A 21176-nucleotide genomic window follows, 5' to 3' on the forward strand; every position below is an offset into this window, starting at 1 on the left:
ATGAAAGTTTTTGTTTTGCTGCCCAGAAATATAGGCCAATTAGTCATAAATTAATTAGTTACAGCTAGAGAAGTGCAAATATTGAAAAAATTAGGATTTATATATTTACATTAGAGCATTTTGTACTTAAGAGACATTTACTATAGCCTAGTCTCGATTAAAATGGATTAATATGAGAAGACTCTCATATATATTAAAAAAAAACTATTATATTAAATCAACTACCGACTTTAGCCAAATCACTATGATATTAAGGAATGTATTTTATCAAATGTATTTATTAATTTATATTCCTTATTTATTCCTACGACAAGCATTATCGTCCTGGTATCGATCGCTTTGCTTAATAAAACATTTGATACGCTTAACAACCCTTTCTCCGAAGTAACCTTATCTCAGAAATACTTTCCGATTAGTCATTCCCCTTTGAATACGAGAAACCGCAACAATGACCCAAGAACAAAATACTCCCCCAACCGAACCGAGAAGAGGAATAACAATAAACGAGGGGACTACCACTGTTACACCCTCCAGTAAACCTCCAGTATATGCACCCTACTGCCTCCTACTCCGCCCCCTCCTCCTCCTCATAACGATCCGTGGGCAATCTGGCAACACCTGGGCAGCGGCAGTTTTTACCCTTCCACAAGCAAAAAGTAATACAAAAAAAACAACAAAAAAAGCGGTCGGCAGTCGGTAGTCGGACGACGGTAAACAGGTAGCGCTCTAACTGACAATAACTCGTCGTACTCCGCCAGTTGCCGCTCTTGGTCCGTCCCCGGGTCCGATGGTCCGTCCAGCAGCGTGCGACTGGCGGTCGGTTGGGTTGACTTCGGTTCAATTCCTCTCATGCACTGAGAAAAAATAATGGGTAAGTTTTTCTCTAATAAGAAATTGTGTAGATATTTTTGTACGATATTTCGAAATATTTGATATAAAATAAAATTTGTAGAGATCACGTTTAAGCCATTATTTATTATTTCAACCAGGTTTTGGTAGGGTTTTAACGATATCAATGTACAAAAATATCATATTATGGCACTCCTTTGTTATTATTTATTTTTAGTTTTTATAAAACACCGCGACTTAATAATGTTAAATAAGGTAATGTAGCTCTAAAGTTATTATTGCCATTTTAACGATATAATTCCCAACGTGTTTTATGTATTGTCTTAGTAAAATCAGTTCTCTTAATAAGAATGTTATAAAAAGTTATGATAGAACTCTATTTTATTATACCAATCCTTCAGTTTACTGTTTTTATAGAAATCTTTAAGTATAAGGTGAGCTCTAAGTCCATTTTAGCCACTCTAACGCTATAATTCCCAAAGGGTTCTTTTGTTGTCCTAACGAAATTAGTCCTGGAAAAAGGTTTCAGTCTTAAAACCTTTAAAAACTGATGAAAGTGCTCTGTTAACATGATCTGTGACACATACGTTATATAAAGAATGCATTAAATTATCTTTCAGTGCACTAAGCTGGTTTTCCTGCTCCCGCTCGCTACTCGCTACTCTCCCTATCTTCTCTCTCTTTTCTATTTCCCAGCCTGTTTCTCTCACTTCAACGGGTCTCTCTTTCTCCGTTTGGGCCTTATTCGACAATTCGTGGCTCAGTCTTCGAGTGATAATCGTGGCCAACGCACCTGCGCGCGGATCGTGGTTCGTTGATCGGGAAAAGTGAACTGCATCGCATTGTATGTTGCTCTCCCTCTCCCTCTCGCTCTATCTGTATCTTATGGTGTATCTATGTGTGTGAGAGTAAGTGTGAGTGCGAGTGAACTTGTTGCCGCGAGAAAAGCGCTTTTCAACTGCAACTGACTGGGCCTGCCTGGCTGGCTCTCGGCTTGTGTGTGTGGGAAGAGTTGGGGACTACTTGAGGAGCGAATTGGTAGCTGCACTGGCTTCAGCTCCTATTTCAAACAAAATGTAGAAAAACACATTTCAGCTGCCGTGGTTGTATCTCGTTCTCGTTCGGTTTCGGTTTTGAGGTTTTCGGTTCGGGTTTTTCATTCGCCTGTATCTGTGAGATACATTCTCTGCTCGGCGTGTGTGTGTGCGTTGATTGTACGAGTTGTACGTGGTTTTTGTCGGTTTTTTTCTGTCGTTGTTGTTGTTGTTGTTGCTGGCAACTACTACGTGGTTTGTGGTAGCTGACTGCCGTTGATGCTGCCGCTGCTCCCGTAACCGCCCGCCCCCTCGGACGCCCCCTCGAGCGATCGTGCCGTGATTTGTATCTCAAAATTGTCCCACTGCGTTCGTTGGTTACTTTTTTAATACACTTTTTATATCGCGTGTGCTGGGAAAATTGTATAAGAAAATTTGCAATATTTAAAATACAAATATTGAAGAACAACTGCAATTTCAAAATTGCAAAACCCATTAAAAATAATATTCAGTTCCTTCTTAAACATAATTTTCTACAATTCCAAACCTTTTTTAATTCACAGAAATAAAACTGAAAAAGTGCCCCAATGGAAATAGAATATAAAACTACAATTTAAAAAAATCACAATTCAATTGGAAAATCAAAAAACAAACAGAACCCAGTTCAAGTGTCTCTTAAACAATAAAGATTTCTATCTACAACAAAAAGAAAACAAAAAACAATGCCAAGCATTTAATACTTAAAAATTAAACAACACAAAAAGCCACAAAAACTTGTTCAAAAAAACACAAAACAAAAAAAACAAAACTACTTTGGATACTTGTCAGCTCAGCTCTCCGGCTTACAGAGCCCTCAGGCTTTCTTCAGTTTAAGCCACTGGTAAGAACAGGCCCTGCCCACTAAAATGAACACAAAACACCCAAAAAATTCCAAACATCACTTATTCTTTTGTTATTATTTTTATTTGGCCCTAGCCAAGCTTAGCTAATTATATTTGAATTTTTTTGATTGTATTTTGGTAATTTTGCGTTGGCCAAAAAGCCAGCGAGTAAACGGAAAACATAGCGAGTAGGGAGAGAAAGAGAGAGAGAGAGAGAGAGAGAGAGAGAGAGAGATGAAGAGAGACTTTGAGATTTCTCAAAACCTGATCTGGGTGAGGAGAGGAGCGAGAGGGCCACAACGTTGGCGGTTCGGTTGGCGGACTGTCGACCGACAAGCGGCTTCCACTACAACTGCATGTGCCACTGTCATTGCCACCGAACTCAGTGTGGTGCCGCACAGTCCGTGGTGGAGTATGCCCCACCCCCACCCCCTCGTCACCCTCCCCTCCCTTTGGAAAATAGTTGTTGCTTTTTTACATTTTGTATTTTTTGCTGTGGCGCTCATTTCGACGCGGGACTGAGCCCGGCTCGAGCCGGACTCTACAAAAAACCTTCGCTTGGAATTCTGTGGGTCTCCGCCTAGTGATCTCTTGCAGAGGGTACTCACATTTATTGGGTAGTTTTGTATTAAAAAACATATTGGAAATGGATTTTAATATTAAATATTTTCTGAAATTATATTCCGTGAATTTGTTTTACTGAAGAAAGGGTTTTAAAAATTATATTTTCCTTCAACATTGGCCTTGTTTTAAAAAGTGTTTAAAGTACTGCTTCCTTCAACTTTAAAAAAGTTAAGAAAATTACACTAAATATCTCAAAAAGGTTTAAAAATCGAAAATATATGTAATTCTTAAGAAAATATTTATTTAGATTAAATATAAATATTTCCTTTAAATAAACTAAAACCATACTGATTTATCAAAAAAATCATTGATACTCATATTGAAATTATATTGAATTGCATTATTAATATCATAGTCAGAATATCTAAAACTTCAAAAATCTAGTCTTTATGAATATTTCTTATAACTAGGATATTAAAAGAAGTATTATGATTTTCTTCATGTCTCAATGAAATCAAAAACAATTTTTCAAAATTTTAAAGTAATGTATATTGATATTGTTACATTAAAATTTTCTTAATCTTTAATTTAATAATTCATTGAATCTTGGTTTATTTTTAGGTTTATTCTTTAAATGCAATCTCTGCAAGTAATTCAATAATAATCTTTTCCTAGATCTTCTCACAAAATTGTCATTACTATATCTTGTGCAGAGTATTTAAGAATTCGTCTTGGAAACTCTGGATTCTACAATTTTTCCACCTCTGTTTTTTTTCTCATTTTTTTATATATATTTTTTTTTTATTTGTAAACCAGTTCACTTGTAGCCAGTGCCAGTGGCCACTGGTCGCTGGTCGCTCTCTCGCCATCTCAGTCGCTCCAGCCGCGACTTTGAATCCGGTTTTTGGTTTTCGGATTTCAGTTTTCAGTTTTGGGTCTTCGGGGCTTAGATACAGAGATTCAGATTCAGTCTGCTTCAGTTACCGAGCATCATCATCATCAGCAACATCATCATCATCGTCATCTACATCTCTTGATTTCGTTTAAATGTTTTACTTTTTTCCTCTTACATTTTTCTTATTTTTTAAGCTTTTTGTTTTGGTGGGTAAAAAACGCCTCCCGCGCTCTCACAGTCTTGTGAGTATTTTTTTCTCCGATTTTTGTATTTTTTTTTTTTTTTTTTTTGGGTTGCGGTTCTATAAAGTTATTGGCTTTTGTTTCGCCTCAGTGGAGATCTATTTGGGATTTGTTCATTGTCTCGGTTTATGGGTCTATCCGAAAATGAGTTTTTAGCATAAGAATGGGGAGTAAAAACCATAAAAGTTTATTGCATTTGATCGCTTTGGGTGGGTTTTCCTGCTGCCTTTTCTTCTTTATACATATTTCGGTTGCAACAGTGGGAGGGGGGATCTCTGGTTAATTGCCTCAGGAAAATCGAACATGGAAATTAATTAAAATTAAGATCGTTAAATGGGGAAAAACGTAAACTCGTGACAAAATAGCTGATGAATTTTAGTTGGCCATAAAGCGAGGCGCGGAACAATGGCTCGTTAGGGTTTTGCCATATCGGACACACCTGGTTTATTTTTTTCGCTTTGGCACGTGTCTATAATTCACCTGATCGACCAGTTCAATCTCATCAATTTTGATGAGGAAATTAGACGTTGTCCAAAGGGGAATATGAATATTTAATTCTATTAACAGAACATAGATTTTTTATGGAATTGAGTAAATTGATTGAAATGATTATCACATTCTCTTGCGCACTAAAACTTGGTTATTAATTAATTCATAAATCAGAATCTCCTTGCACTAATAAATCGAAGTCTTAGGGAAGACTCTTTCTCGTAAAACCTATTTAGCATAAACTTCTGTAATAAATAAGAATAACCCACGTACAATGGGATGTCTAGGAAAAAGTAGCAATCACTTGAACAAAAGACCTTAAGAGCTCTATTCACGGGGTGAAATTCTTGAATGAAGCAGAACAATATACCAAGAAATTTATGAAGAGATCGGCTTAGCATACAAAGTAGATTAACTGCAAGAGGGATTAGGGTTTTGAGTCAAACTTAAGTCGAGAAGAATTATATATTTGAAGAATAGAAAAACGACTAGGACTTGTGCCAAGTCAGAGGGGATTATTTTCCAAGATGTTTCACTTGACTTGCAGATGGAATTACATTATTTATCTAAAGGAAATGTAAAGCAATAAGGTAGAGATATATTTTAAGAACCTTGTTAGCTGAACACACAGAATCTCGATCTCGTTTTGCCACATTCTCCTTGCTTCCTTCAACAATACAAAATTCTTTAGTCATAACTTTAAAGCGTTTTCAATTTATGCTAACGACATTATCAATCCAGGCTAAAGCAACCGCAGCAGCAGCTGCATTCCCGAACCCATAAAACTTCATTAGCAGTTCAGAAAACATGGCCGCGAAATTAGCAAAAAGCTCTTTGAAATTAATGGGCAGTGGGTACTCTGGCCAGCAGAAAGGCACTCCAAATGTGTAAATCTCATGGATATTAATCAAGAAAATTATATAGACAAGGCTGGGAGAGCAGCGAGCAGCCAAAGGAGGATCGATGCGGCTAGGGCAACTTGTTTTTCCACCACAGGCCATGATTATGCTAGATTTTTAATAGCTTCGACTATAATCTCAGATGCTGCTGCGGCTGCCCCGAAAGGGTTTTTCAGATTAACGCATGTGAAGTGCAGGCAGCCGGGCAGCCAGTCAGGTCTTGGACTATAATTATAAGACTGCCCTTCCCTTCTCCTCTCCTCCTCCTGTCTTGGTTTCTTGATTATTAGCTACCTTCGCCCCGGCAGGAAAAATCGTATGGCCCATGTCCCGAAGGGATTAAAATTTAAAAAAGGAAAGAACAGAGACGATGCCTGGCCAAGAGCATTCCGAGCTGCAAAACCGATCTGGGCGACCCTTTTTTTTCCTCTTTCTTTAATTTTTTTGTACCCCTTCTTCTCTTGGTTTGTTTGTTGTTTTTTGTTGGCTGGTGTTTTGTAAGCAAACTGAAGTTGAAGTGTAGAGGAGAACCCGGTAAGCACTCCTCGGCCCATAAGCGAGATATGGTCAGCAGAAAGGGAGGAAGCCCTGAGCTGATGAACTACCAAAATACCCTAGGGGTGGAACTTATCGTGTATTTTTTTAGGGTATAAAATAAATACGAGTTGGGAAAGGAGCTTAAATGATGAGCTGGAAAAAACGTCTTAGGTCGTAGGGTAATTTTCTAAATATTACAAAATAAAATATAAATAAACTTCCTAAAGAAGTAGCTTACTTATAAAGTGTTCTATAATACTAATGAAAATTAAAGAAAAGTTTGATATATTATATCCACAAATATTATCACATTATATTATCATATCATATTGAAAATATCAGGGAAACTTCATGTATCAAGAAGTTTTATTATAGAAATATTAGTCAAAAAAGATATCGGATAGATGCTATAATTTATTTGTCAATAGTATTTTATAAATTATAGCATTTTAAGAACTAAATTTATTATATATGTTTTGATTAAATCGATTTATTAAGCGGAATATCGATTTTTTATATATATTTTATCATTACCCTTTTCCTAAAATATTGCATCCTTATACCGATGAATTGTTTATTATAGTCTGATTAGTAAAAAAGTAATTATTAAGCATCCTACTTTTTGCCTAGTGGATATACCCGTTTTAACACCTTAAAGAAAAATAAGTACTGGGCAGTAAGACAGCCTGGACATTTCCAAGCCATCGTAGGCCATCATCAGAGGGACAAACTCCCCTTCTACACCTCTTGGCTCTCTACTCGCAGCGTTTTCTATACAAACACTAAATCCGTTTGCCCAGTCTCTGTGTGTGTGTGTGTGTTTGTATATTTTTCTGAGTTTTTTTTTATCAACTGAAACCTTTTCACTCTGCACTATGCTGGGCCTCAGACTCTGATGTTTACACACAAAAACCCAGCCAACAAACGAACCGATCCCGGACCCAGTCCGCAGAAGAAGTAAAAAAAAACGAGGCAGAAGAGGAGGGGAAAAAAGTGGCAGCCAAATTGCTCCTCGATATCTTTTCTTATTTTTCCTACGCCAGCAGTAGTAGTTGCTCTTCTGGCTCTTTTTATTATATGTACGATACACTAGAAAAAAATTTAGATCATTACAATTACAAGCCATGGCTTTAGATAGTATGTGTATTCATTTGGAAATTGTAAAAAGTTTTTGTCTTAAAATTCACCTATGATGAAGTACAAGTAAACGGAATAAATAAATAAGTATAATTTATAAAATAAAATTTAGAATTTAACTGAAAGCAATAATTTAATTAAACTTTTCGTGAATTAATATGATGAAATAAAATACTATTTTAAAAGGTTAAATAATTATTAAGTTAAGTTCAGTTAAGTTGTGAAGATTTTTATACTCATCAAGGGTATTATTATTTTAGTCAGAAGACTCAAAAAGGGCGAATTAATCATAAGTTAGAAGCTTAAAATACAGTGAAGGAGTCATTTCCGACCCTATAAACTATATATTCTTGATCAGGAAAGAAAATTTTTGTTTTGTCAATTTTTTCCTAATTTTATAAGCTTTGTTTACAATATTTACATTTTGAAAAATTTGAAAAAAATTATAAAAGTTTCAAAATTAAATCAAGGTATACAGACTTAATCTATAAAAAACTAGTACAGAAAAGCTTTCCAAATCGAAATTTATGCATTTTTGGCTAAGTTATGAGTTTTTTGAGCTTTGGGTTATAGAAAAATCGTCATATCGAATATATATACTCTTTCTGGGCATGTTAAATTCAGTCTGAAGCATGTAACTCAGTGAAGGAATCATTTTCGACCCTATAAATCATATATATTCTTGATCTGCATCAACAGGCGAATCTTTCTAGGCATAGTGGAAAGAAACAAAAAAATGTATATTTTTTCACAATTTTTTAGAGGTGAAAATGTTTTTAAAAAAATCGAAAATGTTCTCGTTTTTTGAAATTTTGAATTGAGTATTCATTTTTATTAAGCAAATAAAAACTAACATAGAGAAGCTTTCAGAATTCAAGAATTCAATTAATCTAACAAAATTGTCATAGAAATTGATAAAAATAAGTTCAAGAATACAAAAATCATAAGCTTAATTATGATCTATTCGATCCTATTAATCAATTGGAAACAGCAAGGCTGTGTGAACATTGGCTTCCCTATTTTGTCTTAAATAATTTTAATAGGTTCTTTAAGTTAGAATCCCCCCTTTTTTTGGACAGTGCATCTCATAGCCATAGTACACATATTGGAAATTTTTAAGCCTTTGGCTTCATTTGCTGGGCAACCGTTTGCGCAAACGCTTTGCTGCCTGTGTATCTGTAGTATCCGTGTATCTTTGTATCGCGGTATCCGCATCTGTATCGGTATCGGTATCTCACCTCTCTCCCTCTCTCTCTCTTTCTCTCTCCCTCTCTCCCTCTCTCTCTATAGGCTACGTGCCGTCGCTTTTGCGCTGATGATGTCCATTATTTACATGGATTTTTATTTGTTTTTCTTATTTGGCTTGACGTTTTCTTTTTTTTTTTTTTCAAAAGTGCCGATGTTTCAAAAAGATAATGAACGTTGGAATTGTACTTTGTATGTGCCAGGAGTGTGTGTGTGCGGGTCGTAAATGCAAAAGTGAGGAAACAACAAAAGCCTAGAAAAAAGTCTCGGTACAAAAAATATATCTGTATGAAAACCAGAAACGGGTTACGGTTACACTTTCGAGGCTACCAGAAAACTACGTGATCCGGAGTTGGGGGAGTTTTATTATTATCGATATGGAATCGTAATCGAATGAGATATTAGTGGCTCATCCACTGATGATCATATCAGGTCGGATTTATAGTAACCAGAGTGTCATAAACAGATCAGATAAGCTTCTTTATTGATCCAACACATAGATAGTGGGCAATGGATTAGATTAGATATATATATTATCATATATGGTTATAGGCATTATTCAATTATTAAGCCATAAAAGTGGGGATTAGTTTGGCATGTGCTTCTGAGGGAAAACCTGTAAAGGCCTGAGTGGGTTTATAGCTGAAAGAGATACTGTTATGGGTTAATATTTATTATTGAATTATTAAACATTTTTCCAGAGAGCTATGATGAAAAGTAACTAGGAGTTACTAAGAGTTTAACATATTCACATAAGAAATAATCCTTGAAAAGGTCTGTCTGTAGGTATAATATTAATTAAGTTCCACAGTTCCCTTTGTGAGTCACTAGATGTCCCTGAGTACTGTAAGATTATCATAGTTCTATCCTGATAAGTCACAAGATAAGTTCCACAGATATTTAAATTATGAACATGAGGTTCACCTCATATTTTTTCCACTTGAACTACGCATTCCACTTGCCAAGTCATTCCATTCCCTATAAAGCCATAACAATGAGACCCATGATCAAGTCATGCTTCCAGCTACTTTATAGAGCTAATCTGACAGCGGGCTCTCTCCGACAATGCCAAAAAAAAACTTATTTCCCTAGATAAGAGCTCCACAATAAACCCAGAAGAACGGTATATCTAGCCACAATGGGCGCCTCTTCAACTGCCACAAAATCTTGGCCAGATTTGTATTTTATTTTCTCCCGTCTTCTGCTTCTTCTGACTGATCTGTTGGCTCTTAATGTTGATCTTGATGACGTTGCAGCATTTTGCATTCAAAATCAAAATCAACCGAGTCGGAGAGCCGGAGAGTGGGATTCTAGCAAAATGATAAGCAAAACTGTCGTTGCCCAGACAGCAGGGTAATTTTTTTCCACCTTTTTTCTACCTTTGCTCAACTGGTTATAAATTTAAATGAGGCTCACAGAGAAAAGGTAGAGGAGGACACGGTAAAAAAAATGGGGTTACATTTGTATTTAAATATTAATATTTTGTATAGATTCTTTATTTACTTGGGGTTTAATATTGGTCAGAGTTTGGGGGTATTTGATTTTTTAAAGAAGATTAAAACTAAAGTATAAAATGTAACAAAAATGCTACCAACTGCTACTAGATTGGCTTAAATTAATCAAAAAGCAAAGGCTACTGATGACAGATATTGGTTATGCCTAAGTAAAGTTGGATACTTTATATGATTTTATCTTTACAAGATCATCTTAGATTTCTTATGTATTTACTATAGAGCCTTGATATGACAGATTCCCTTCTTATAATATATATTAAATTTCCCTAGTTCCTATTTAATGATTTCAAATTCTTGAGCTCTTGAACCTTAACTTTTCGCCGTGCAAAGTCTGAGAAAACCCTGTGACTTGGGACACTCCACAAGTTTTATGGTTCTGGCCATCATTGTGATCATTATTATCTGCATTATTTTGTTATTATCGCGATGATCACGTTCTCCACTCCGCTGGGCGCACTCAGAAGTCGAGGCTCCTGTTGCGTAAATCCAGTAAGCAGTCGGTCGAGTTGGGTTCGGTTCGGTTCGAGTCATTTACCAAAAGCGACGGCAACTTGGCTGCCTGCCTGCCCCTGTATCTGCATCTGTGTGCGCAGCGAGCGCTGTATCTTTGTATCTGTATCTGCGAGTGCCGTATCTGAGCCGCAGGTAGCGTGGTGTGCGTCTGTGTTTATATCGTTACTACTGTGCTGGCTTACTTGCTTACTCACAGCGGAGGCAGGTTTTTATTTTTCCATAGGTTTTTAGACGCACAATCTTATCTAACCTGGCAGCAGCGGCGGCAGCACCAGATCGCGCCAACTGCGACTCGTTTTCAGTTTAGTTTCACTCGCCGTCGTCGGCAGTCCGCCGCTGATAATAATAAAACAACAACCGCAACAAAGGCTCAAAGAGCAATAAAATATACACAAAATTCATATGGAAAAGCTAAGCAGTGATAAACTAATGGTTTACCCTGTGAAAATCAAGGTTCCTATTCAAAGCTTATGGGTAATTCTCCAAGAAAACTTAACTAAGTTAAGAGCAAACTTTTGGTTTTAAAGTCTCAAGTTTTAAGGCCTGTTTTTATAAAGAAATTATCCAGTTGAGTTGTTTATTTATTTTATTTAGTGCAAGTGCAATGAAAGTCGGTTTATTTTGCGATAAGAAGTGCAAAAAATAAACTTAAAGGTGTTAAAGCGCTTTAAAAGAGAGTTATTACTAGGAGAGAAAGAAAAATGAATTAAAAAATTACAAATTTATTTTGGGATTTATAAAAAATGATTTTAATCATTTAATAAAGTTTATCACTGTATGGAAATGGATGTAAACATTAATGATAAAGGAATTTTAATTATTATATTATTCAACATTTACTAAAATAAATAATATGTATTCCTTAATGTTCGGTGCTGTATTTTAATGCCTTCTATATAAAATATTTTCTTAGAGAAGGTATTAGCTGGTTTTCAGAGTACCCAGCCTTGATATAAGTTTATATTTTCAGTGAGTGAATAAAAACATTAACTCCTTTTGATCCAGCTTCTTTAACTTATTTTCAATATTTTTCTAAAATATTGGAATAATAAAAAGCTATGAGCTACTGAAAATTCTGATTCTGATTAAACCAGAATTTAAACCCCTTTTAAATATAAATATAAATTTATACAAATTTCCATTAACTAAGATCCCTGCCTCCAGGTGGGTTTATCATGCCTCGTTCTACCGTGGCAGCTATAAAAATACAACCTGGAAATAACTGTTTATAGCACTTGGAACGCAATTAAGATAACACTCGAACAGAAAAAAAACCAAAAAATGAAGAGGGGCCAATTAACCTGCTACAATTAGCACGGCCAAGGCGTCTCCACTAATTGTTATTTACTGCCACCTTACACCTAGCCAGCCCTAATTTATTTCCCATTCTCATTTCCAGTTCTAACGGCATGTGAGTGGAGCCCCCACGATGCCCACGGAAAGCTCATCCAGCGAGATCTCCGGCGGAGGAGGCGGCGGAGCGATTCCCATGCTGCGTCCCTCCCGCATGGATCAGTTCATGTCCTCGGTGGCAGCGGCAGCGGCTGCCGTTGGTGGAGCGGCGGCGGCTGCCTCGGTGGAGCGGAACGGAGCGGGCGGCGGTGGATCCTCCGATGGTGGCTCCCAGAATGGCGGCGATTCGAGGAACTCTTCGGCCAGCCGGATGTCGGCCTACGAAACACAGCTGGCGTATCAACAGCATCTGGCGGGACTCCATGGTGGACCACCGGGGCCACCGCCACCGCATCACAGAGAGATCTCCGCCTTTGTTCCGGTCCTGCCCACCGGAAAAGTGAGGCCCGGCAGTAATTCCAACTACGAAATCATCGCCATGATGGCGGACAAGCGCAAGGAGCTGGCTCTCCGGGAAGCAGCCGCAGCGGCAGCCATGCTGGGACGTGGTCCCGGTGGTGGTCCACCAGGAGTGCCGCCACCAGGTGTCCTATATGCCCCACCTGGCGTCCCACCGCCGCCATATCTCACCGGACCGGGACCCTCGCCCACGGGAGCTGGGAGCTTTCCCTTCCCGCCAGGAGCTGCTGCTGCAGCGGCAGCTGCCGCCGGTCTCTTCCCACCTGGCTTGGGACCGGGTATGCATGCCGGCCTGGATCGGCGGCTACTGAGGGCACCGGGACGGGCTTCGAGGCCCAAGAAGCAGTTCATCTGCAAATTCTGCAACCGGCAGTTCACCAAGTCGTACAATCTGCTCATCCACGAAAGGACGCACACGGACGAGCGGCCCTATTCCTGTGATATCTGCGGCAAGGCGTTCCGGCGACAGGATCACCTCAGGGATCACAGGTGAGTTGCGACTAAGATCCAAAAAAATTATATATATATATATAGAAAGGGGGAGTGTCTGCCTTGGTAATTGCCAGCCAGGCGGCTTCAGGCCTGCATTTAAGTTTTAGATTTTATTTGGAGACAAGAAGAAGACTCAAGAAATACCCTTTCAAAGGGAGAAAATATTAAAGATTAATCAGAGATCTATACATATTAGAGGGGAAAATTAATTATTTCTTTTTAAAGTATTAGATACCTCTTAGGACGAATAAATTAGTAAATATTTGAAGCTTAACATGGACTTTAAGTAAATAAGAATTCATAGAGAAAGATATTGTTTTAAATATTACTGAGATTGTAAACAAAGTTAAGGCTGTATTTGAAAGGAAGAAAATGGTATTAAACATTTATACTTTTTCAGCTATCATATTATCCTAAATTTAGATCTTTAAAATACAGAACCTATACCTTAAAAAGATACTTTCTACAGATAGTTATACGCAAAAATTTTCTTTAGATTCCCAACCAATCCAACTCTCTTTTAACCAAAAAAAATCCTTTTCCAATCTAAGTGAAAAATTCCAGGAATATTCTAGCCCAAACTTCTGGCCTTTTCCGACTGTCTATCTTAACCGAAAGAGTACAACACTTGACGCAAGCCATGGCAACACACAGCAAAGTTAATTAACTCTGTTTGGTTTTCCTTTTGGGGTCTCTGCCAGCCAGTATCAAAGTCAGGGGGGAATGCCAAGGGGAGCCCCATGTATATAGGATCCCAGCCCCGATCCCAGGCAGCAGGTCTCCTCCTCCTCCTCCGTACACGGACAGCCTGTCCGCAGAGCGTTCTGTCTTTTGATCGTTCGGTATCGGTCCATTTGTCGTTTGTTTGCTTTTTGCCGCGGGGCTAATTCTTCTTTTTCCATGGGAGAAGAATCTCGGAAGAGGCAGAACCTGTTTTTTTTTCGGTTTCTCGCCAGCAGCAGCTGCTGGCTGCCTCCAAAGAGGCTGATGCTGATGCTGTAGCTGAAGCTGAATCCGAAGCTGATGCCGAGAAGATGGGGACTTCCACTGGGGCCGAGATGCTTCTGCTGCTGCGGCTGCTGCTTGCCAACAACAAGTGGACGCCATTGCCAAGATGGCCGCCATAAACATTAAAAATGAATGCAGGCAAAGCCAAGCTCAGCATTACAGAAACTTAAATACCCTTTGCAGTTAAATGAAAATTTTATTAACGTTTTTATTACAAATATAAATGTACATGACTTCTGGCAATCACCTAAAATATGTTTTTTTAGAAGTAAATTTTTTAGGTTAATCCAAGTTTTTGAAATATCATAACTAAGCCAAAAATGCACTAATTTCATTTCGGAAAGCTGTTCTGTGCTAGTTTTTATGAGATCTGCTTATCTGCTTATTGAGTTTTTTGTTTTTAAGAATTTGAATTTTCGTAAAATTTTAAGATTTTGACTAGGATTTAAATAATAAAATTTTGACAAAAAATTATCAATTTTTTTTTCTTTTGGACATGGCTAGATCGATTCGGCTTTTCATGCTGATCAAGAATTTATATGATTTATAGGGTCGGAAATGACTCCTTCACTGTGTTTTCAGCTGCTGACTGATATTATAAACTTTTTTTGAGTTGACATTTATCGATATATTTATATGACAATTTTTTGCAACAAATTGATATTTAAAAAACTCATAACTAAGTCAAAAATGCATTAATTTCAATTCGAAAAGCTGTTCTTTGCTAGTCTTTATAAGGTTAACAAATCTGCATATTGAGTTTCAAGATTAAAGAAAATTTAAGTTTTGTCAAATTTTCACATTTTTACAATGACAATTTCTAACAATAAAATTTTGATTAAAAAGGGTCAAATTTTTTTTTCTTTCGGACATGGCTAGATCGATCCGGCTTTTCATCCTGATCAAGAATATATATGGATTATAGGGTTGGAAATGACTCCTTCAATGCGTTTTAGGCTTCAGACTGAAATTATAATGTCATGCAAGGGTTTAATAGTTGCGTCAATTTTGAAACTATCATAAGGGTTAAAAAACAATATTCATAAATAAATAGGTTATCCAAATCTATTACATTGATTAGATAATATTTTTTTGGGTTGAAGGGCAATCACTATCACTGCCACTATCACTTCCGATGTTTACAGTGGGGAGGCCGCACACAGACTGAGGCCAGAGCCGCTGCTGGGCCTGTATTTATACTCTCCAAGCAAAGAGAACAGAGAATGTGAGAGCGAGAGAGTAAGAGTTATCTCTAGAGAAAGGCAGAGGGAGCGTTAGGCAAGCCCAAGCAGCTAGAGAAACACAGAGAGAGAGAGAGAGTGTATCCTATGCTTTAGCTAATATGTTAAAAATGCTGATTTAATATTTAATGTTTAATTCAACTAATTTATAATCCCCATCAGTCTATTTTTAAGTTCAACTAATACTTTTCGATAAGCTCTTTGCTAGGGTATCTCTGTTTTGGCTTTAAGTAAATAAGAGCGGCCATAACTGTCAACCTAAACTGCCAATTGCAGTTACCGAACTACCAATCCACCCACGCATTTTCCAATTAAATGTCACCTGGCTAAACTCTTCCTCTTTTCCACCCTCCCCAGGTATATCCACTCTAAGGAGAAACCCTTCAAGTGCACGGAGTGCGGCAAGGGTTTCTGCCAGTCACGAACGCTGGCCGTGCACAAGATCCTGCACATGGAGGAGTCGCCGCACAAGTGTCCCGTCTGCAGCAGGTCCTTCAATCAGCGCTCCAACCTGAAGACCCATCTGCTCACCCACACGGATCACAAGCCCTACGAGTGCTCCTCCTGCGGCAAGGTCTTCCGCCGGAACTGCGATCTACGGCGCCATGCCCTGACCCACGCCGTCGGCGAGGTCAATTCGGGTGACTATGTGGACGTGGGCGAGGAGGATGAGGCCAGAAACTTGAGCGGCGATGAGGAGGACTCCTTGCTGGAGGTGGATTCACCCCGGCAGTCACCGGTTCATAATTTGGGGGATTCTTCTGGACCTGGCGGTGAGAAATCAGAGTCCGAGAGGATGAGACTCAAGCGAAAGGCTGGTGCCCTGGATCACCACCACGAAGAGAGTGAGGAGGAGTTCGATGACTACGACGAGGAGGAGGACCTACAGGATCTGCAAGCCAGAGATGGAGCCGGAGCAGAAGAGGAGGAGGACTTTGACCCAGAGGATGAAGAGCGTGCAGAAGTGGCCCTGGTGGCCGCTCGTTTTCCGGCAGGCAAGGCTTCTGCTGCTGCTAGCAGTGATGCCATCGTCTCCGGCGTTGCCTCGGCATCTTCCAGTGCCACCGGCAAACCGGAGCGGCAGGGCGTTACCCACTGCCACCACGAGGGCGGGGAGACCTATACGATGAGACCGCATGGCGAGAAGCACCTAGAGGAGCCGCCCCCCAATCCCAGTCTATCGGTACCACCTTCCTTTGTGCGATACCCGCCAGGAGCTGGTCCACCTCCTCCTCCATTGGGACACGCACACTTGCTGCCACCCAATGGCGATCCCTATTTGCCGATTCTCCATGTTCGTCGTGATCTGCACCACAAGAGCTTGAACCTCTCGAAGGCTGCTCCACCGCCACCAACTCCTCCTAGCATCAGCATCCAGCCAGAGACGAGTAAGCCACCCAATCAGCCTCTGCACTCGCCACACGAGGCAATGCCCAGCTTCCTGGGTTCAATTCCCATGCGAAAGCGGATCCTGCCGCCTCCGCCACCCACCTTGGACCTGATGGATCCCCAGCACCATCATCATCACCATCATCCTGGCCTGGGAGGCCCCAGGACCTTTGTGGATAACCCGGGTATATATGCCTTGAATATGTCACGACATCCCCCAAGGCAGCTGCTGGGAAAACCCCCACCGAGCACGGAAACCAAGTGCGAAAAGGGAGCAGGAGCACCACCTGGGCCAGGAGCACCACCTGTGGCAGTCCCACCCATAGCACCACCAGCGGCGCCACCCAGAAGGACAGGATTTAGCATTGAGGACATCATGAGGCGTTGACACTAATCTAAAAGTATCGGAGAGGCCACAGATATTGCTGTGATTATGAAATTCATTTCAAATCTCCTGCGATTTCCGTAAGGCCTTTACCAAACTTAATTCCATAAAACATGATCTGAAACCGATTTTGGGTCCTTAAAAAACTTGTTCCCATAAGGGATATTAATCCCGAAACATTTAACACTTAATTAGAGTTAGGTTTTAGTACATTTTAGTGTAATGTCTCTAGGCAAGGCAATAGACTTAAATATATGACAAAAACAAAACGCATTCCCTAAGCTATAATTGTAAGCTTAAAGAAACTGAAACTCTGTTGTTGCATTTTATAGAGCCCTTAAAATATATATTCTATAAATATATATACATAAGTTAGGTGTTAAGACTTAGCTTAAATCTGATCATTTAAATGTTTAAGTACGAGAGTCTATCGCTTAGTTTTTTTGTGAGTGCTTGTGTGCCTGGCTACAACAACACTAAGTGTTGCTGTTTTTTGTCGAGTGGATGCCAACTTTTAATTTATGTTTCCTTATCCCGTAAGCTAATCTTAATTGAGAAAAACAACAATGAAATCGAAAATCGTAAATCGATTTTGTCTGTAGGGAAAAAATGGTTGAAAGTAAAAGTAAAAAAACAAAACAAATTCAAAAATCGAAAATGAAAACTAAACAACATTCCAGTTGAACCTTATGTAATTTAGGCTAAGTTTATAATTTAAGCCATTTTGTTAGTAAGTAAGTGAGTTGTATAAGTAAGCATTCCATTCCATGGTCTTCCTTGAATTTTAAATGATTTTTATGCAAACCATATAGCGAGTTAGTTTTATTACAAATAAAGATTGCATTAATATGGAAAAATTCTATGGTTTTTTTAATTGGGGGGTGGGTTGTTTTCTTTTCTGTTTTGGAAAGGGAATTTATTATATTAGATTACAAATTTTTGTAATTCCATTTCCATTAATTCTTTACTTATTTATTTATTTTGTTTTGATATTTAGCTACCAGAAGATGTATAATTTATGAGTCAAAACTATACAAACTATTGTTTTACGCAAGGTAAACTAATTTCAGTCTGAAGCTTAAAAAGATGTGAAGGAATCATTTCCGACCCTACAAATCATATATATTCTTGATCAGCATTAACAGCCGAATCGATATAGACATCTCCGGAAGGAAAAAAAAATTGCAAATTTTTTTCAGCATTTTATCATTTTTAAAATTGGAAAGAAAAAGACGAAAAAAATTTAATTTTTTTTCATTTTCAACTGAGTATGCAGATTTTTAAACCCAATAAAAACTAACATTAGAACGTTTTCCGAATTAAAATTAAAGCATTTTTAACTGAGTTATGAGTTTTTTAAACTTTGAATTATCGAAAAAATTCTCATACATATCAAAACATCGATAAATATCGATTAAGAAAATAGGGATATGTTTAACATAGTTATGATTGAAGCAATTATTTTGAAAATATATGAAAAATGCCCTGTTTTATATTTTAATTAATTAAAATAAATGCAAAAGGTATATCAAAATATAGGATTCTTTTAAATTTCTTTAAATTAGGCCTTAAAAAGATATCTAGATTTAGCGCTAAGAGAACTTCAAGGCCTCTGCCCCCAACTAAATTCTACTTTATTTCAGTAACTACCAATCTTGGCAGTTTATTTCCCATAAAAGTTATGTTGATTTTAGAGAGATCGCTGTCAAGATCGAAAGGGATCTGCATGGAGCTATATTGAAAACAAAAATCCACTGACTCACTCGCGTTTTGGGGCCATCAATCACACAGACTCAGACTCTGCCGGCGGGCGTTATAATACTTCGGGCACGTTTCGAGGCCCCTCACCTCACCCTCACCTTCCTAGACACGGCAGACACGACAGTTTGCGGTTTGTGGCAACGCCTTTAACATTGACTCTCCGGCAAATCGATTTAGAGAGAGGTGCGGGCGGGAGGGGCCAGGGACTGAAATCAAGTACAAGGCACTTGGACACGTAGAAAGTTCAATTAAAATGCCACGCAAATTGTCATCATCCTAGCCGCCAGATGTGCGTTTCCTGGAATGCCGCCCTTTCCGCCAAATATAAACGTACTTTTCCCAGCAAATGACATCAATTTGGGACTCAACTATAAAATAATTCGCCAAGTTTCTCCACTAAGATGATATCATCTCGGGTCCCAGGAAAGCACGTGATTTGTTTGCCAAATAAAACAAAAACGGTGCGTGAGAATGGTCTCGGTTATTACCACTTTTCTTTATAATTTGCCGCGCAAATTTTATGTTATTTTTATGCATCAAGAATTGCAATTTGTTGAAAATGGTTTTAAAATTTAAATCCCAAGAGAAGTTAGGCTTAACAGAAGCATACGTGCGTATATATTTACAAAAGAAAAAATGTTGGAGCGAAGTAGGGAAAACGACAATTTTTATTATGTTAATAAATCCATGTTTTTTTCTAAAACTTTAAATTAAAATTAAAATTTAAAACATTATTTTAGAAAAATAAGAAGAGAACTACAATTTTCAATCGGTTTCTACGATAGTTACGGAAATCAATCATAACTCAGTTTAATACATCAGCATTTTTTTAATCGATATTTGTGAATATTTGTGTATGTTTACATATTTAAAAAATCAAAGCTTAACAAACTTAAAACTAAGCCAAAAATTAATTTATTTCGATTAAGTTTTCAGTGCTGTCCTAGTTATTAATATGTTTATAAATCTGCATACTCAAATTGAAATTATAAAATTTAATTTGTTTTTGCGCTTTTTGAAATTGTAAAAAATCTAAAAACCGCCTAGAAAAATGTTGGTAAAATTTTCAAAAAAAAATTCTTTTCTACATGCCTAGAAAGATTCTGCTGTTAATGCTGATCAAGAATATATATGTGTTATAGGGTCGGAAATGAGTCTTTCACATTATTTCAAGCGTCTGACCAAAATCATAATACCATTCTGTGAGTCGAATTTATCTATATTTTACAATTTCATTTGACAATTTCATCGATAAATCAATATTTAAAAATTTCATAACTATGCCAAAAAAGCATTAATTTTAATTCGGAAAGCTGCTCTGTTCTAGTTTTTATAAGGTTAACAAATCTGCATACTGAGTTTAAGATTTCAAGCAAATTTAAATTTTGTCAAATTTAAATATTTTGACAATATCAATATTTAACAATAAAATTTTGATAACAAATTTTCAAATTATTTTTTCTTTCGGTCATGGCTAGATGGATTCTCCAGTTGATGCTGATCAAAAATATATATGGTTTATAGGGTCGGAAATGATTCCTTCACTGCTTTTTAAGCTTCTGACTGATATTATAATACCATTATTTGAGTTGATGTTTATCAATATATTTATATAATTTCTTCGGTAAATTAAAATTTAAAAAACTCATAACTAAACCAAGAAAGCATTAATTTCAATTCAGAAAGCTGTTCTGTCCTAGTTTTTATAAGGTTAACAAATCTGCATATAAAGTTTTTGGTTTTTGGAAAATTTGAAGTTTGTCAAATTTTAATATTTTGACAATGACAATTTTTAACAATGAAATTTTGATAAAAAATTTTCATTTTTTGTTTTCTTCTGAACATGGCTAGATCAACTCGACTTTTCATGCTGATCAAGAATATATATGATTTATAGGGTCGGAAATGACTCCTTCACTGAGTTTTAAACTTCTGAACTAAATAATAATATGCTGAAAAAGTAGTGTAATGTAACAGGTAGGAATTTTCTCTATTTAATTTGTGAAATGACAATATGCGTTTTAAGACTTATAACTTACCAGCATATGTTTAATTTTATTTCTGTAAAATAAAAAAGAATAAAATATGTGTACATTTTTAAAATATTATAGACTGTTTTGATTTTGTCTTACATTTTATTTGTAACTATAGTCATATATATATAAACTTTAATTTAATGTATTATTATTGATCCTCAGTTACAACGAATCTTACAAAAATTCTACATTATTTTACAGACGCTTAGTTCCCGAACCTCACACGGAAACAGTGGCGCCTTTTCCAAATAGT

At 37.4% G+C, this 21176-nt stretch overlaps 1 protein-coding gene and 1 long non-coding RNA gene across 3 annotated transcripts in view; one reads left to right on the plus strand and one right to left on the minus strand.

The window, feature by feature from the left end:
* Positions 1-21176, minus strand: part of LOC110178215 (uncharacterized) — a 46372-nt gene that overhangs the window by 1941 nt on the left and 23255 nt on the right. Inside the window, exon 2 of the long non-coding RNA XR_002319335.2 lies at positions 20927-20948. This is a non-coding gene — a long non-coding RNA (uncharacterized LOC110178215). The remainder of the gene's footprint in view (positions 1-20926; positions 20949-21176) is intronic.
* bowl (brother of odd with entrails limited) lies at positions 1612-17983 on the plus strand. 2 transcript variants are annotated; one of them, XM_020945251.2, is made up of 3 exons: positions 1612-2763; positions 12199-13100; positions 15710-17983. In XM_020945251.2, the coding sequence occupies exons 2-3, from the start codon at positions 12229-12231 to the stop codon at positions 17127-17129; spliced, it is 2292 nt and encodes a 763-aa protein (XP_020800910.2). In that variant the 5' UTR covers positions 1612-2763; positions 12199-12228; the 3' UTR covers positions 17130-17983. The 2 variants fall into 2 exon arrangements, with proteins under 2 accessions (XP_020800910.2, XP_020800911.2); XM_020945252.2 differs by lacking the exon at positions 1612-2763 and adding an exon at positions 11043-11273.

The sequence above is a fragment of the Drosophila serrata genome, unplaced genomic scaffold (genome assembly GCF_035046125.1).
Source record: "Drosophila serrata isolate PLE 108 unplaced genomic scaffold, ASM3504612v1 contig_240, whole genome shotgun sequence".
NCBI lineage: Eukaryota > Metazoa > Arthropoda > Insecta > Diptera > Drosophilidae > Drosophila > Drosophila serrata.

What these genes read in the sequence shown, in the direction of transcription:
- bowl (XM_020945251.2), top strand. Translation starts at nt 12,229, where the DNA reads ATGCCCACGGAAAGCTCATCCAGCGAGATCTCCGGCGGAGGAGGCGGC. An exon ending in GATCACCTCAGGGATCACAG is followed by an intron (nt 13,101 to 15,709) that starts GTGAGTTGCGAC and finishes CACCCTCCCCAG; the next exon opens with GTATATCCACTCTAAGGAGA.